General features: G+C 42.1%; 1 protein-coding gene across 1 annotated transcript in view; it reads left to right on the top strand.

Annotated features, from left to right (window-relative positions):
* LOC126185174 (spectrin beta chain, non-erythrocytic 2) overlaps positions 1-18,433 on the top strand; it is a 315,568-nt gene that overhangs the window by 41,370 nt on the left and 255,765 nt on the right. The window contains exon 2 of the mRNA XM_049928020.1: positions 14,704-14,861. Within this exon, the coding sequence (XP_049783977.1) occupies positions 14,704-14,861 (158 nt within the window). The remainder of the gene's footprint in view (positions 1-14,703; positions 14,862-18,433) is intronic.

Genomic DNA, 18,433 nt, shown 5'->3' on the forward strand with positions numbered 1-18,433 from the left:
GCAGCTCGTTTCGCATTATCGCGAAATAGGCAAGAGTGTTATGGATTGTTGTTATGGTCTTCAGTCCAGAGACTGGTTTGATGCAGCTCTCCATGTTCTCTATCCTGTGCAAGCTTCTTCATCGCCCAGTACCTATTGCAACCTACATCCTTCTGAATCTGTTTAGTGTATTCATCTCTTGGTCTCCCTCTACGATTTTTACCCTCCACGCTGCCCTCCAATACTAAACTGGTGATCCCTTGATGCCTCAGAATGTGCCCTACCAACCGATTCCTTCTTCTATTCAAGTTGTGCCACAAATTTCTCATCTCTCCAATCCTATTCAATACCTCCTCATTAGCTGTGTGATCTACCCATCTAATCTTCAGCATTCTTCTGTAGCACCACATTTCGAAAGCTTCTATTTTCTTCTTGTCTGAACTACTTATCGTCCACGTTTCACTTCCATACATGGCTACACTCCATACAAATACTTTCAGAATCGACTTCCTGACACTTAAACCTATACTCGATGTTAACAAATTTCTCTTCTTCAGAAACGCTTTCCTTGCCATTGCCAGTCTACATTTTATATCCTCTCTACTTCGACCATCATCAGTTATTTTGCTCTCCAAATAGCAAAACTCCTTTACTACGTTAAGTGTCTCATTTCCTAATCTAATTCCCGCAGCATCTCCCTATTTAATTCGACTACATTGCATTATCCTCGTTTTGCTTTTGTTGAGGTTCATCTTATATCCTCCTTTCAAGACAATGTCCATCCCGTTCAACTGGTCTTCGAAGTCCTTTTCTGTGTATGACAGAATTACATTGTCATCGGCGAACCTCAAAGTTTTTATTTCTTTTCCATGGATTTTAATACCTACTCCGAATTTTTCTTTTGTTTCCTTTACTGCTTGCTCAATATACAGATTGAATAACTTCGGGGAGAGGCTACAACCCTGTCTCAATCCCTTCCCAACCACTGCTTCCCGTTCATGCCCCTCGACTCTTATAACTGCCATCTGGTTTCTGTACAAATTGTAAATAGCCTTTCGCTCCCTGTATTTTACCCCCGCCACCTTCAGAATTTGAAAGAGAGTATTCCAGAGTATCCAGTATGGATATGATACGCGAAATGGGGTGGCAATGATTAAAACAAAGGCATTTTCCGTTACGGCGAGATCTTTTCGCGAAATTTCAGTCACCAACTTTCTCCTCTGAATGCGAAAATATTTTGACACCAGCCTGCATAGGAAGCAATGATCACCACAATAAAATAAATCAGAGCTCGTACAGAAAGATTTAAGCGTTCATTTTTCCTACGTGCTGTTCGAAATTGGAACGGTAGAGAAATAGTCTGAAGATAGACAATGAAACCTCTGCGAGGTACTTCAATGTCAGTTGCAGAGTAGTGATGCAGATGTTGACGAATGTCATCTTTCCCTCTTGACTTTTCTTAGCAATAGAACTGTAATACATGCCAAATGATAGCTATTGGAATATGAAGGACGTGTACTTTGTCACATCTTATAAAGCGACAGAAGCCACTTTACGACGTGTTGGCATATTATTAGTCTTGATTTTTCTCTGAACTTTTTATTCATACTTTACGTTAACACAGAGACTCCATTTCCCGTCACCAGTAACGATACAGGATAGGACTGGTTTGTGTTGTTCACGAGCGAATTGATGACGAGTAAGCAGAGGTGCACATGCGGCCACCCGCTGATTTTTGTGATTTTGGCTTAGAGCATGCGATATCCATATACCCTATTTTTAAACCTTCACAATTGCATGCAAATGACGCACTATAGTGGAATGTTCACAGTTAATCACATATGCCAGTTCTCAAGTACACTGACGTGGACATTTGCTTATTAATTCGTTTAAACGATCTTCATCAAACCTTGAAGGTCTTCCTGAACTTGGAGGGTCACTAATGTCAAAACGATCCTCCTTAAAACGAGAAAATCATTTTCTTGCCGTGCTGTGGCTAATAGCGTTATTCCCAAATATGACGCAAATGTTTCTTGCCTGTTGTCACCCGTCTATTGAACTCAGGCAGGAAACTACGTCGGAAATGTTCCGATTTCTCCTGTTGGCGCTAAATTTTCTAGCGTCCACAGGTCCACTCACTATCTCCAAATGACAATATCCGTGAAATCTGAGACGGGCAGGGGGGAGGGGGGTGACGGCGCTCTTAATGCGGTTTATTAAATAAAAAAATTTTTAAAAGTTCTCTAACTAGTTGCGATTGCTATCTGCAACCATCTTCAGATTGTTCGAAATGAAGCATTGGAAAGTATCGTTAGCTGTAGTCATGCAACAACATACATTCGTAAATACCAAAACAATATCAGAATGTAGTTGGAAACGTCACTGTAGCAAGCCAGATTGTAGACGGTAAGTTCGAATGTTGACGGTTGTATAGGAAATTGTCCAGCTGCATGAGTAGAAGTTGGATCAAAAGCTCATTGCTTGCAATGCTCATTCTCCGCCTTTTCATATTTTGAACGATCTGAAGGTGGTTGCAGATAGCAACAGAGACTAGTTATCGAACTTTGTGATAGGAAAACATGCAAACCAAAAACCCTGTTAACTTATGCACTACCTAATCCCCCCGCGCAGTTGTTGGAAGTTGAACGAAATCCCAACGCGAGCGTAGAATTAGGAAATTATTTGAAACGTCTCCGTCACCAACACGACTGTCACGGTCTGGTGCGCCTGAAATGTAGGGAGGACGTACTGTCTGATCTTCTTCTGCCGCATAGAAGTGTGCACATATAATGAAGAAAATACACTCCTGGAAATTGAAATAAGAACACCGTGAATTCATTGTCCCAGGAAGGGGAAACTTTATTGACACATTCCTGGGGTCAGATACATCACATGATCACACTGACAGAACCACAGGCACATAGACACAGGCAACAGAGCATGCACAATGTCGGCACTAGTACAGTGTATATCAACCTTTCGCAGCAATGCAGGCTGCTATTCTCCCATGGAGACGATCGTAGAGATGCTGGATGTAGTCCTGTGGAACGGCTTGCCATGCCATTTCCACCTGGCGCCTCAGTTGGACCAGCGTTCGTGCTGGACGTGCAGACCGCGTGAGACGACGCTTCATCCAGTCCCAAACATGCTCAATGGGGGACAGATCCGGAGATCTTGCTGGCCAGGGTAGTTGACTTACACCTTCTACAGCACGTTGGGTGGCACGGGATACATGCGGACGTGCATTGTCCTGTTGGAACAGCAAGTTCCCTTGCCGGTCTAGGAATGGTAGAACGATGGGTTCGATGACGGTTTGGATGTACCGTGCACTATTCAGTGTCCCCTCGACGATCACCAGTGGTGTACGGCCAGTGTAGGAGATCGCTCCCCACACCATGATGCCGGGTGTTGGCCCTGTGTGCCTCGGTCGTATGCAGTCCTGATTGTGGCGCTCACCTGCACGGCGCCAAACACGCATACGACCATCATTGGCACCAAGGCAGAAGCGACTCTCATCGCTGAAGACGACACGTCTCCATTCGTCCCTCCATTCACGCCTGTCGCGACACCACTGGAGGCGGGCTGCACGATGTTGGGGCGTGAGCGGAAGACGGCCTAACGGTGTGCGGAACCGTAGCCCAGCTTCATGGAGACGGTTGCGAATGGTCCTCGCCGATACCCCAGGAGCAACAGTGTCCCTAATTTGCTGGGAAGTGGCGGTGCGGTCCCCTACGGCACTGCGTAGGATCCTACGGTCTTGGCGTGCATCCGTGCGTCGCTGCGGTCCGGTCTCAGGTCGACGGGCACGTGCACCTTCCGCCGACCACTGGCGACAACATCGATGTACTGTGGAGACCTCACGCCCCACGTGTTGAGCAATTCGGCGGTACGTCCACCCGGCCTCCCGCATGCCCACTATACGCCCTCGCTCAAAGTCCGTCAACTGCACATACGGTTCACGTCCACGCTGTCGCGGCATGCTACCAGTGTTAAAGACTGCGATGGAGCTCCGTATGCCACAGCAAACTGGCTGACACTGACGGCGGCGGTGCACAAATGCTGCGCAGCTAGCGCCATTCGACGGCCAACACCGCGGTTCCTGGTGTGTCCGCTGTGCCGTGCGTGTGATCATTGCTTGTACAGCCCTCTCGCAGTGTCCGGAGCAAGTATGGTGGGTCTGACACACCGGTGTCAATGTGTTCTTTTTTCCATTTCCAGGAGTGTATGTGATAGTGCGGTTATTCAGTCTACACAATCGAGCGATATTGTGCATTGGTTAAGATACTGGATTTGTTGTTGAGTGGAACATAGTTCAAAGGTCAAGCCATCTCGACGTAATTTCTTAGTGGTTTCACTCAGTCGGTTGAGATGAATGCCGAAATGACTCCGACAAGGTCACAAATGTTTCCTTTTCTCTTTCGTATGCAGCGCCAGCTATTATTTCGTCTCTGCTGAATCGATGTCAGAGGGACGGTAAAACCTAACCTCCAGTTTTGCAGAGAAAAGTATTGCAGTCATTATATACTGGAGTCGTAGGGGGGAGGAACTGTTTCACTTCACGACCTGGACATCCTCAATCCTTTGATAAAGTAGCCTTGACTGGATTCCGCATACTTACCTTTCTGATAGTATGTCTTTATAGAGGGAGCTAATATATCAATTTTCGATTGTTTTTCTCATCTTATAAATAGCTCTTGAATACGTTAAGTGCTCCATTGTAATCGATACTCGTATTTCACTAGCAACTCAGCTTCTCCAGTTTCATTGCGTTTCGATTTTTTGTTATGTAATTCCGCTGATAGAATCGTTCGCTGGCAGAATTTTGGCCCTTTCTCGCCACTAAGCGCCATTTTGGGTGACGTGAACTCCTGCTCTTACCTTAAAAAATAAGGTATGGCCTCGATAAATGACAATGAAATTCAATAACAACTCAATGTAGTGTTCAATGGAAAAATTGTTGCCCCCAGTCATGTTTTAACTTAATGTGTTCATAGCTTGGAGACAGTCCTTTTTTTTTTATCAAACTGGAATTCCCACGCAACTAGTGCACCGATTCTAGACTTGTATTTATACTTCGAACGCTTCGAGGAAAGTACAGAGAAATATGGTGGCGCACTCACGGTATTGGGGACACCGTCTAGCATTCTGACTTACTCTTACTCTTGCTCTTTTCTTAGGTCTTACGGCAAATACTGTGATCGTTTCTTCAACAAGGCCATGTTTGGTTACGTGCCCATTCTTGTCCATTCTTCGTACCCAGTGACTGTAAATTTTTTAAGTTGTTCGAAATAGGTATCCTGATGAGTATACAAAGAGAAGAGAAATGGTGTTTAAATACGCTACTACGGACTGAGGAGTTGCCCAGCAGTATAAGGAGTAAAACAGTCTTTCATTTTACGCCATGGCCTTCTTCTGATGATCGAATGGGTCAGATATAATTTATGTTGTTATGGTTTAAGTCGACTTACTGAGAAGTCTATCGAAACGGAATTCATAGGGAATACATGCTCAATTGTGCCAACATTGAAGCCAGAAGAATCGCTCTCCCTACTGTAGATACAAAGTTCTACTTTTTTATCTAACCCATCGACATCTTTCTTGACCGGTAGATACACAAATAACCAGCTGGAAAGTTCTAGTTAACACGTGTTTCTGTTTGAATGGATCAGGGAGAGATAAGGAAGGTCAACCTGTGTTACTACGGCACTAGCGTTCTGGCGACATTTGTAAAACTCATTGATGTTTGTTCGGCCTTCGTGCGTAATCGCTGAGTACAGACGCGGCCATCGCCCCCTCCCCCCCGCCCCCCCCCCCCCCTGCAGCCACCACCCGTCATTACTGTAGCGGTTGTGGCCACAATCTAGTCCTTGTTTAGTTGTTAGTACACGCCATTTATACAGAACTAAAACACTGGAAAAAATCTTGTTTTGTTTGCGTGCTATGGAGTAAATGAATTTTAGACCAATTATAGTGATGTATAGCTGGTTTATCTTCTTCAGAGGATAGCACGTAACTGCGAATAGTTGATGTGAAGCTAAGACCTGTGCCAAATGTAGCGTAGCTACATGTACGACCTTCCATACTCTTTGTCTCCTCGTGTTATAGTTCGGTGTGTATTAGCTCAGGCAAACTTCCCGATGGCGGACAGATAAGTGTAGGGGAACCATGTCTAAGACAGCGCAGTTAAGGAATAAACGTAGATATCTGGGTTATTATCAGTAGGAAAACAAAATCATTTTAGGTGTATATTTATTAACATAAAATCTACATGTTCAGAAAACTACAGCAGGAGGGAGGTAATGCTTTCATCGAACTTTTCAAAAATACAAAAAAAGGGAAATAGGCACTCTTTCGTTCGCCTGCGCCTAAGAATACGCAAGACATGCCCAAAGAGTACGTATTTAGCAAATGTCACAAAACGCAATATCACCCTCAAATGAAGAGCACTGTTCGTAGCACCATCTCCCATAGTCAATGCACTGGAACCAGTCCTCTGGAAACGTCAAAATCTATGTTCTCTACTCACAGCTTTCAGTCTTTTCCTTAAAGCAGTCTCCTTCGTACCAAGAGCAGCGGCAATCATTGTTGTGTTCATTTACAATTCGTTGTCTGTCCTCATTGAGCAGCTCTTTAGTTTAGATGAGTCTCTTGTCTGATTTTCGTACTTAAGTTGAAGTCATTCAGAAACGATACTTATCCTTCGAACTTCACAACGCAAATTTGCAGTTGTGCCCTAAAGAGAGACCGAGAGAGGTGGCGCAGTGGCTAGCACACTGGACTCGCATTCGGAAGGACAACGGTTCATACCCGCGTCCGGTCACCTTGATTTAGGTTTTCCGTGATATTCCCAAGTCGCTTCAGGAAAATTCCGGGATGGTTCCTTTAAAAGGTTACGGCCGACGTCCTTCCCTAATCCGATGGGACCGATGACCTCTCTGTTCGGTCCCCTCCCCCAAATCAACCAATCCGAAACAGAAAGCTCGTACTCTTTGGCGACGTTATATGCGCACTCTTTCATACAGAAACAATGGATCCAACCAAAGTCAACAGATGGCAGCACACGTCACATTTGCAAAACGTGTGGATGCAGTATGGTAGTTTCCAAGCCAGCCTTTCAAAATGCAATTAAGAATTAAAGGCTATTGCTCGTATATTCTGTGTATAACTTATGCAACACATTACCAGAGCTACACTAAGAAAGCTGAAAAGTGATTCTTACCGGTTTCACTTCGGAAACACGGGATTTCTTCAAACAACTTCTACGAGGTGTTTCTGACACCAGTCTGAAAACAACTACGTCAGTGACGAGCTGACGAGTTTAGTCAACTGTAAGCAACACAAGCTGCGCGCTCTTTGGGACTGCGCACTCTCTGGTACATTTTCCCTATGTTTTGGGACGTTCATTGCAGCTAGCGTCGACAGTAAATATCCACAACTTTCCAAACGATCCGCTTTACTTTGTACCGAAGGAAACAGACCAACTGGAACTGAATCACCATAACTAAACGAAAACATCGGCCTGTACATGTTCTGTAGGCGAACAGGTCTTGTACTGCTGTAGGCTTTGCTGTTCCGAGGTTTAGCACTGGACCCTGTTGCTTATCGTATATGGGACTGAACTATAATCACTGAAAGGAAATGTCTGTGTGATGGGAATGAAATAGATTAAGATGCACTTATAAGGAATTATATCAGCGAAAATCGATCAGAAATGCTGAAGACGACATGTAATGAATATGTCTTGACTAACGAAAAATGTATGCCAGACCAGGACTCGAAAACGACTTTCCTGCTGTTCACGAGCAGCCACCTTAATCGTTAAGCTGTCAGAGCACGGCTCCAACTTTCGTTGTCACATATGTTTCCACCTATGATTTCTGAACACTAATGCCAAAGATCCTCTCAGATAGCATCACTGGCGAATGGTGTAGATGGTGTCATGGCTTATCCTGCTACAAGGAATCTATGCCTGTTGAATTAGATTCATTAAAATGAACTGATCGATTGATTTGGGGCTGGTGGTAGAAAGGGGAGGGGGGGGGGGGAGGAAAATGATGATGCAGTGACATAAATTATGCCAGCAAAATCCATTCAGTAATGTTTAACCTACATTATTATGAAAGTTTTATGACAGTGTTCGAACACTTGTTTAGCACTAATTTTAATTAATCACGACGTGGGTTGTGTTGCTATTGTCTCGTGTGAGCATCTTGAAGTCTTGAGGTCACCGACATCGAGGTATTCCGCCGACGACCGACATCGGCCGAAACTGGGCGATCTTTTCAAACCAGTACGTTAGTACGTGTGCGGTATATATCAACGCCCGAAAGAACAGACTTCGGAAGACGGTCGATGCAATTCATATCAGTTTATCTTCGGTCGAGCTGGGCTACGTGAGAAATTTTTAAGTTAAGTACAAGAAAGGAGGAGTTTATGGCATCCTGAGGATGAGAAATATAACATGGATGTGTCTTGGAATCTGTGATCTGAAATCGCTTCTTTATCGGAAACAACAAGTTACGAATAACTTAAAAATGTAACAATAATGAACTGAATTTACCTTGTATGAATTATTCATGTTCTGTGGTTTTCTAGCCATTTCAGCCTCATATCTACACTTCATGCCGCATGTCATCTGCCAACACAGACAAAATTCGTATCATAAATTTTACGCCTAGATTATAACCTCAAAAAATTGTGTGTGCGACTGAGAAAAATGGCGTATGTCAGTTTTGATTCTTAGTTACTGCAGTGGATCTTTTTTGGGTTTTTGTAGGTGTGCATTAACTGTTTACGAATAATTATTATTCCTTTTTATTGGTCTTTTTATGCCAGTAGGGTGATGGTTCCGTTATGAGGTGGATATATATTCTAAAATTCATGTTTGTCTTGGAGACAGGTGCTGAACGCCATTTATTGAAAGTGTGTGTTTTGCTAAATTTATTTGAAGTTGTGCAGAGTGTTTGTGGTCTTACTTTCTAAAGTTACCAAGAATCATCTCGACTATGTAATAGAACGTTTGTCCTCTCATATTACACATTCGTAAAACTTTTATAGTCATTCCAGTAACTCAGGAAAGAGTGTGCAGTATTCGCAGCATTCTTTTCAAGAAAGATATAGCTCATTCACATGGATTCGGCGTCCTTTTAATAGCAAAAGCCGCAATACAGTACTCGTCTCTAAGCATAAAGGCGTCGCGGCGTCTATCCCTCTCCCAAGGAGGTTAGAATGGATTCTAACCTTGATCCTGCCAAAAACTGTCGGAGATCAGACGCACTGTAAATAAGCGATCTGCCTATGTTGCCGGGCGACCTCTGGCGACAGCGTCTGTCGACTGTTGTCGGTGCCACAGTGACCGCAGCGTAAGGGTTGGAGAAAGTATTAAAGTAATGAACTGAAGGTAGTCAGGTTGTGTGTCTGAGATATAGCCAACGCTCATGGACTTTGGAACGTTTTCCTTGCTGTAAGAGGTTTTTATTACTAAAATTGCACTGGTCTGTTCATCTTATAAGAACGAAATATTCAGTATGAATAAATTCAAACAGAAGCGGAAAATAAAATGGACTTGAAAAAGACCCAAAAGAATTGAATTATGTTCTATTAAAACCGTTCTGACAGCAAGAGAGTAATATTTACAACAAAACAAGTTACAAAACTATGAAGGATGGATCGCATTAAGACAGATTCGGATTCAATAATTCGAATATTTCAAGTATAAACTACGAATTGTATCACAAATTCAAGACACATAAACGAAGAAACTTTAGAATGAAAGAATGAAAGATTTCGATATAAAGTTTGGGATATGTCTGAGATAACAAGATGATCAAACGAAATCAAATGTCACACGAGATTCGACAGTTGATAAATAAAATACAGTTGGTCGTACATAAAAAAAATTATGTAATGAAATAAAGAGAACTATTTAGAAACAAATAAACACAATTGGCAAAAATCAATGAGTGTGTAAATAATAATAATAATAATAATAATAATAATAATAATAATAATAATAATAAACAAGCATTGGCCAAACGACTTAGAAGAAACAAAAAAAAAAGAAAATAGAAGGAAACAAAACCAAACATTCAACACAAACCAAAAGAAATTTTACCAGACAATAGATAACACACACATTAAAATAGACAATCCACCAAACATAAGACATGGAACACTTCTGGAGCAACATATGGTCAAACCCAGTACAACATAACAGGCATGCACGGTGGATACAAGCAGAAACAGACTCATACAAGATGATACCACAAATGCCTGAAGTGATAATTTTGCAACATGAAGTCACCCGAGCAATTAATTCTACACACAATTGGAAAGCCCCTGGAAATGATAAAATAGCAAATTACTGGCTAAAGAAGTTCACCTCAACACATTCACATCTAACTAAATTATTTAACAGTTACATTGCAGACCCATACACATTCCCTGATACACTTACATATGGAATAACTTATCTGAAACCTAAAGATCAAGCAGACACAGCAAACCCAGCTAAATATCGCCCCATAACATGCCTACCAACAATATACAAAATATTAACTTCAGTCATTACACAGAAATTAATGACACATACAACACAGAACAAAATTATAAATGAAGAACAAAAAGGCTGTTGCAAAGGAGCACGAGGATGTAAAGAGCAACTGATGATAGATGCAGAGGTGACATATCAAGCTAAAACTAAACAAAGGTCGCTACACTACGCATACATTGATTACCAAAAAGCTTTTGATAGTGTACCCCACTCATGGTTACTACAAATATTGGAAATATACAAAGTAGATCCTAAATTGATACAGTTCCTAAACATAGTAATGAAAAATTGGAAAACCACACTTAATATCCAAACAAATTCAAATAATATCACATCACAGCGAATACAGATTAAGCGTGGAATATACCAAGGAAACTCATTAAGTCCTTTCTGGTTCTGCTTTGCTCTGAACCCACTATCCAACATGCTAAATAATACAAATTATGGATACAATATTACTGGAACATACCCACACAAAATCACACATTTGCTATACATGGATGATCTAAAACTACTGGCAGCAACAAATCAACAACTCAACCAATTACTAAAGATAACAGAATAATTCAGCAATGATATAAATATGGCTTTTGGAACAGACAAATATAAGAAAAATAGCATAGTCAAGGGAAAACACACTAAACAAGAAGATTACATATTGAATAACCGCAGTGACTCCATAGAAGCGATGGAAAAAACAGATGCCTATAAATATCTAGGATACAGACAAAAAATAGGAATAGATAATACAAATATTAAAGAAGAACTAAAAGAAAAATATAGACAAAGATTAACAAAAATACTGAAAACTGAATTGACAGCAAGAAACAAAACAAAAGCTATAAATACTTATGCTATACCAATATTGACCAACTCATTTGGAGTAGTGAAATGGAGTGACACAGACCTAGAAGCACTCAATACACTTACACGTTAACAATGCCACAAATATAGAATACATCACACACATTCAGCAACAGAAAGATTCACATTAAGCAGAAAGGAAGAAGGAAGGGGATTCATCGACATAAAAAACCTACATTATGGACAGGTAGACAATTTAAGAAAATTCTTTCTAGAACGAGCAGAAACTAGCAAAATACACAAAGCAATCACTCATATAAATAATCGGCTACACCACTGCAATTTTATAACCACTTCTACAACCCTTTAGATCACATATCATCAACTGGTATGAAGAAAGTAAATTGGAAAAAGAAAACACTACATGGTAAGCACCCGTATCATCTAACACAGCCACACATCGATCAAGACGCATCCAACACATGGCTAAGAAAGGGTAATATATACAGTGAGACTGAAGGATTCGTGATTGCAATACAGGATCAAACAATAAACACCAGATATTACAGCAAGCATATTATTAAAGATCCCAATACCACAACAGATAAATGCAGACTTTGCAAACAACAAATAGAAACAGTAGATCACATCACAAGCGGATGTACAATACTAGCAAATACAGAATACCCCAGAAGACATGACAATGTAGCAAAAATAATACATCAACATCTTGCCTTACAACATAAACTTATAAAACAACACGTTCCCACATACAAGTATGCACCACAAAATGTACTGGAGAATGATGAATACAAATTATACTGGAACAGAACCATTATAACAGATAAAACAACACCACATAACAAACCTGACATCATACTCACCAATAAAAAGAAGAAATTAACACAACTAATCGAAATATCCATACCCAATACAACAAATATACAAAAGAAAACAGGAGAAAAAATTGAAAAATACGTCCAACTGGCTGAGGAAGTCAAGGACATGTGGCATCAGGATAAAGTTGACATTATACCAATTATACTATCAACTACAGGAGTCATACCACACAATATCCACCAGTACATCAATGCAATACGGCTACATCCAAACTTATACATACAACTACAGAAATCCGTAATTATTGATACATGTTCAATTACCCGAAAGTTCCTAAATGCAATATAACATATACCGTACAGTTAAAAGGAAGTCACGCTTGATGAAGGTCCGCGTCACTTTCCATTTTTGACCAGACATAACGTCTGAGAAAAGAAAGTGGTGGTAAAAAGTGCTTATGCTGGATGGTGGTCACATCCCATCGGTCAGAATGCCTCTGTTACGACCAACAAGAGACCATAGTAATTGTGTACTAAGAAATCTATAATACGTTGTGAAGTTCGTATAATGAGTTAAAAACTCGGTTACCACAACAGATTATGAAAACAAACGATTATCAGAAATTATATATAGCTTACAGCCATTCGATTTGTGGTCAAAGTTGAACACCTGGAAAGAACGGAGTTGAAAGTCAGTCCCTTACTCATCAATTAGCGTTGTGGAAAATACCGAAGTCCCGCGTCACTATCTTGGATAAGGTCCTGGTGAATGTAGTTGGCCATTGCCTTCCTCCGACATATTACGAGGTGTGTATGAATTACGTGGATCACTACGATGGGGTTCTTTGCAGCGTAGGCGTGTTTGATTTTATGGATCACTATGGAACGAAAAGAACCCGGTACCGACACATATCCTCTTTTCTTGGCTAAGGAGCCCACCGAGATTATCATCATTTGAACGAATGGATTACCATCTGCAGTGTCGCATGTCATTACCCTCAATGAAACGACGGCGGCGGCAACGGGGACGACAAAAACCTATTGGTAGATGGATGGGAGACATCAGGAAACATGATTTATATGATATATGGTTATAAATGATTAAAACGTATAATTACGTGCCAATGCTTATTCTTCCGCTGGAATAAGGTTTGTTTTCAGTACAGCTTAGCAGCTTTCATCATTTATATTTATATGGTATTCTCTGTACATTATAAATCACATTTCCTGTAAGCCTGGTAGGTCCCTGATGCTGATCGGGCCACACTCTCGTCACACTCACATATATTAATGCGCATGTCGTTTTGTACTTACATTGGAAGATGCGAACCGAAACACCGTAGTATTTAGTTGTTGTGGAGAGTATCCGTGCCCACTGGCATTTTGTAAGATGGTAGTTTAAATCACCAGATTTAGGTTTTGCATGGAAACCGTTAAGAAGGCAAAGAGCGGTATAGTGCCTTTGAAGAGCCCGACCGAATTCCTGTCCCAAGCTTCTGCTCCGTCTCAAACGATCTCGTTGTTTTTTTCATGGTGCTTCAGACTCCAGCCACGGGCCTCAAAGCAGTAGTTTCGGAGAACTTTGCGAACTAGCAGGTACATGCTCTCCATGTGACGAGAAGAAATTATGAAAAACGCAACAGGTGGAGAGGAAATAGACAGAGGTTTGCCTTTATCTGGATAGCAGTACATCAGACAGATATCTCGTTGGTCTGAGAGTAAAAGTATATGTACTTTGTCGTGTAAATATGGCCGGACATTTTGGTATGGATCTAATTCAGAACGAGAGAAAACAGGGAACTGGGCGTTGCGGTCTCTCTCTCTCTCTCTCTCTCTCTCTCTCTCTCTCTCTCTCTCTCTCTTTCTCTTCCCTCCCTCTTCCCCCCCCCCCCACTGAAAATGTGTTATTTTTGAAAACATAAATTTGACGTGAAAAGTGAAAATCAAAGTACGTAATATATGTCATGTTATGTACTCTGCTCTAAATGTAGAACTGTTCCCGAATTTAGTGCTGTTATATTGGCGTTTTGTGTTCGTGGAGGAACACGTGATTGATGAACAAAGAACAGATGCTATAAACTAAGACCCTACTGTTTAAACGAATAACTTTTTTTTTTTTAAAGACAATATCAACTTTTCGTCGTACCTTCGGTGCTTTACAGCTGCTCATACAGTTAATGACGAAATTCGATACGTAGTCTGCGTTATTTTTTTAAGTCCAAGATTCTTAATTTGCTATATGAGGCGTTAATGACTCTACTGACATACTGCCTCTCCAATCATATGCTGGGTATCGAGATGTTAACGTACCATCCTGTACTGGAACAAAACACATACAGTCTGCTCTGTGTTGATGTTAATGAGCTGAATGATATTTATAAGAGTTTTCTGTTGGTTCCAGTGATCCCTGTTTGGTAACGATTGTAACACTCTTCTAGGTGCAGCAACTTCCGTTTTTGCCATGAAAGTGAAGTTTATCGGGCATGTTAATGTATTCTGTGAACTGAGGAACTGTGTCTTTTGTTACAGCCCAGTATGTGCACGACTACGACCCGCCACGAAACGCTATGACGCAGCGGGAGGACGTTATCAAATTCGAGCAGGGCCGCATTCGCGCCCTGCAGGAGGAGCGTCTTGCCATCCAGAAAAAGACTTTCACAAAATGGATGAACTCTTTCCTCCAAAAGGTACGTCATTTACGTTTTCTTCCGCGATAAATTTACCTGTGTCAGAATTTATAAAGAGTTTCTTTCGTCAAGTTTTCTTCTTATATGGGCCTCCAGTTATAATTTACGTTGCTTTTTCGGGGCCATGTGTGGCAGTTACATTTACAGTAGTAATTAAAGCTGGATGTATCGAATTTTCTTAATATTTTTGTAATTAACGTATGATAAAGATCACACAGACGGTTTATAGTGTCTCGTGCCATGCGTGGCCGAGCATTGTCCTAAAAAATGGCACCACAATACTGTCGCTTAAGAGGTAACACAGGAGGACCCAGGATATCCGTTGACGTACCGTTGTGCCGTCAGAGTTCCCTCTATCGCTACGAACCGTGACCTCAACTCATACCCGATGGTTCCCCACACTGTGACGCCAAACACCACTTTGCCTCTCCAGTCACTACCATACTCGCTGGCGATGATAACCCAGGATAGTGCAGAACCGTGAACGGTTGAACACAATGCAACGCCATTGGTCAGCAGGCCATGCTTCCTGGTCACGGTACCACTCCAAACGCAGCCTTTTGTGTTGTGGTGTTAAAGGCAGATTTAGCATGGGACGGTAATTCCAGTTCCGACTAGTAGCGCGGGATAACACGACGGAATGTTTTAGGGAGCCCATTACTTCTTCTCAGGTGACAGGTTGTGGTGGTCGGAGGGAATCTTGACGAAGAGAGTGCCTACAGTCCAACATCGGGCCACTGTCACATCCAAATGCGCCACAATTGTGGATAGTGCACGATTCGACCAGCAGGACGAATTCAGATCCACAACGAGGCCTCTTTCAGGCGCTGATAACGCTGTCTCACGCGAGTATGCCTCTCCGTGTCCTTCCGTGATCTCTCAACATTTGACGCTGTTCACGCCCCTTGTATACCCTACCATGCCTGGTAACAGCACTAAGCCGCCCGCGGTGACCGAGCGGTTCTAGGCGCTTCAGTCCGGAACCGCGCGACTGCTACGGTCGCAGGTTCGAATCCTGCCTCGGCATGGATGTGTGTGATTTCCTTAGGTTGGTTAGGTTTAAGTAGTTCTTAGTTCTAGGGGACTGATGACCTCAGATGTTAAGTCCCATAGTGCTCAGAGCCATTTGAACAGCGCTAAACACAAACAACACTATAGTGCTCTAGTACCCGTTCTACCTGACGCTGAGAATTGTAACTATAAACATTTCCATACTTGCCTGTGGTGTACAGGTGTACGAAGTTACATTGACATCTAACCATGTCTTCTGAGTGTTTCACTTTTTTGTCAGGCAGTGCATTATACAGAAAATACCATGACTACCGAAGGCTTTGTTTCCTTCTTGGAATTTACTACGACCAATACAGAGGAAGGCTGGGGACATGGCAGCTTAGATGTGAAACGAATCTGCGTGGGAAGGTCCTGCAGTATTCTTTCAGCGGTTCTAGAAACACTCTAAATATTTAGCCAGAGAGATTTTTTAACCTTGCTGTAATTGTTTTTATCTCAAGGTTACGCGGCATTATCGACGTCTTGACCAAAGAAGAGAGAGATTTTAAACGCGTATTTTATGAACTGCGAAGACCATAAAGGAATAACTGCAGAAATATCGACATTTATGCCACATGTAATGGCTTTACAGATAAATGAAACATCATATCACTAAACTCTCATTTATGACCCGTAGTTGTCCGTACTTTATGAAGTTATGAGGAGCTGTATTTAGTTTGTACAGGTCATTCAAATGTGTTTGAATGGTATTTCCGTCAATCTGTTCCGACATGAGTGAATAGTTTGATGCTTCGAACTGCTGGTGGACGTTGACAGCGCACTCGTTTCCGTATAGCCAACATGTGGCCAGTCGGCGATGTGTGTCGCGAACACTCAGGCCACCGTTGAGGCGTGACGGGCAGTGTGAGGTCTGACGTTGCATAACGCATTAAAGGTGTTAAAGGAAAGATATTCGTGGAATTCGGAGCTGCGTGGGTGTCTCAGACTACAGATCGGAAGGTTTTTTGTGTATTGGGAGGGGGGGGGAAGTGGCACTGTGATTGGCATTCCTCGTTACACCGTTAAGTCCCACTGTAACTGCGTAGGTCACTTGACTGTCAGTTCGGAGAAAGGCAAGGGAATTCAGACAGTGGCTCTTGAAGCACTATGATGATCAAAGCAAACTTCATATTGTCGACATTTGTACTCTGAGTCTGAAATTTGCACCTTCTCATCATTGGAAGAAAGTGTTGAGAGCATGCATAATTCGGAAAAGCCAAGATATGCACATGCCAAAGCGAATGTTGTGCATGGTGACGACGACCACACTAATGTTTGTATGTATGTGTGGTGTCCGTTCTTTCGGACATGATTTTACACTATTGTGTGTTTGCTGTCAAAACGGTGGTCTATCGGCAGACGTTATCTCTTTAACTTTGACACTCTGTAGCGTCGTTGGATGATGCTTTCGAACAGGGATCTTATCCGCAGTTTATCCTTAAAGACACCTGCTGCAATCCCTCGAGTCTGTCGGTATCCTTTCGTTCCCCACTATGTGCTAATGTTGTAGACCTAAGATGACACACCATTGAAGCAGACATTTCTCCAGCGTTTTGCAATCAATTTTCGAAAATAAAAATTTCTCCACCTTCATGGCATTGACATAATTGTCATCCCAGTAACCCTGTAGAACATCACATTTCATGAGTCATTGTTGGACTTCTTTTTATCCGCCCATTTCTCTTCCATGTTCATGAGACGATAATGACTGTGAACCCACGTACTGTTAATAGTACCCATTAAAACTCTTTAATGCATTTATTTCTATCTGACAGCCTACCGATCGCTGACGGCGACGCACTTATTGGCCGTTCTGTAGCTCTGTTCCAGTTGACCATTCAGAGATGGATTTCCTCAGTAATGCGAATCCCAGGTGCATCACTACTAGTTCTCGTGTCACCGAGTGAGAAAACACTGCGTTTAAGACGTCGGAAATTACTTGGGTTATTGATTGGAATGGGGGGGGGGAGAGGGACGTAAATAGCTGTCACACCATCCTGGTCTAGGTTTTCAGTTTTCCATAAAGACTGCTGGAGATTGGCAGAAGTTATCCGTAAAGGCAAAAACGTATTTTTTACTTGTTGAGTCATAGCGCCGTCACTATAATCAGGGAGTCGATAATATACGAATTTCTATCCTATCTACCTTGCATTCTTCCTCTCACAAAGCTAAGCGGCGCCTTAGTAAAACACTTGATTTGCAGTCGGAAGGACAGTGGTTGAATTCCCCTCCACTCATGTAGATCAGCATTTTACGTCAACCAAAAAATAACCGGACCATCAAAAAGTTTCTTTGAGGGCGTTTCTGCGGCGTACATGCAACGCAGCACGACTTCCAAGCGGTAGTGCAGTATATGCATCGGACTTAGTGTGACATTCGTGTCTTTGTAATGTGCGTGCGCTAACTGCGGAAATGTGAACTACGGCGACGTTATTAAAATATGCGTCCAAACAGGACCAACGTTTTGTCATCCTTTCTTGGCTGCCGAAGGAGAAACACCGGTAAACATTCATCGGAAAACG

This window comes from Schistocerca cancellata, chromosome 4 (genome assembly GCF_023864275.1).
Source record: "Schistocerca cancellata isolate TAMUIC-IGC-003103 chromosome 4, iqSchCanc2.1, whole genome shotgun sequence".
In the NCBI taxonomy this organism is placed as follows: domain Eukaryota; kingdom Metazoa; phylum Arthropoda; class Insecta; order Orthoptera; family Acrididae; genus Schistocerca; species Schistocerca cancellata.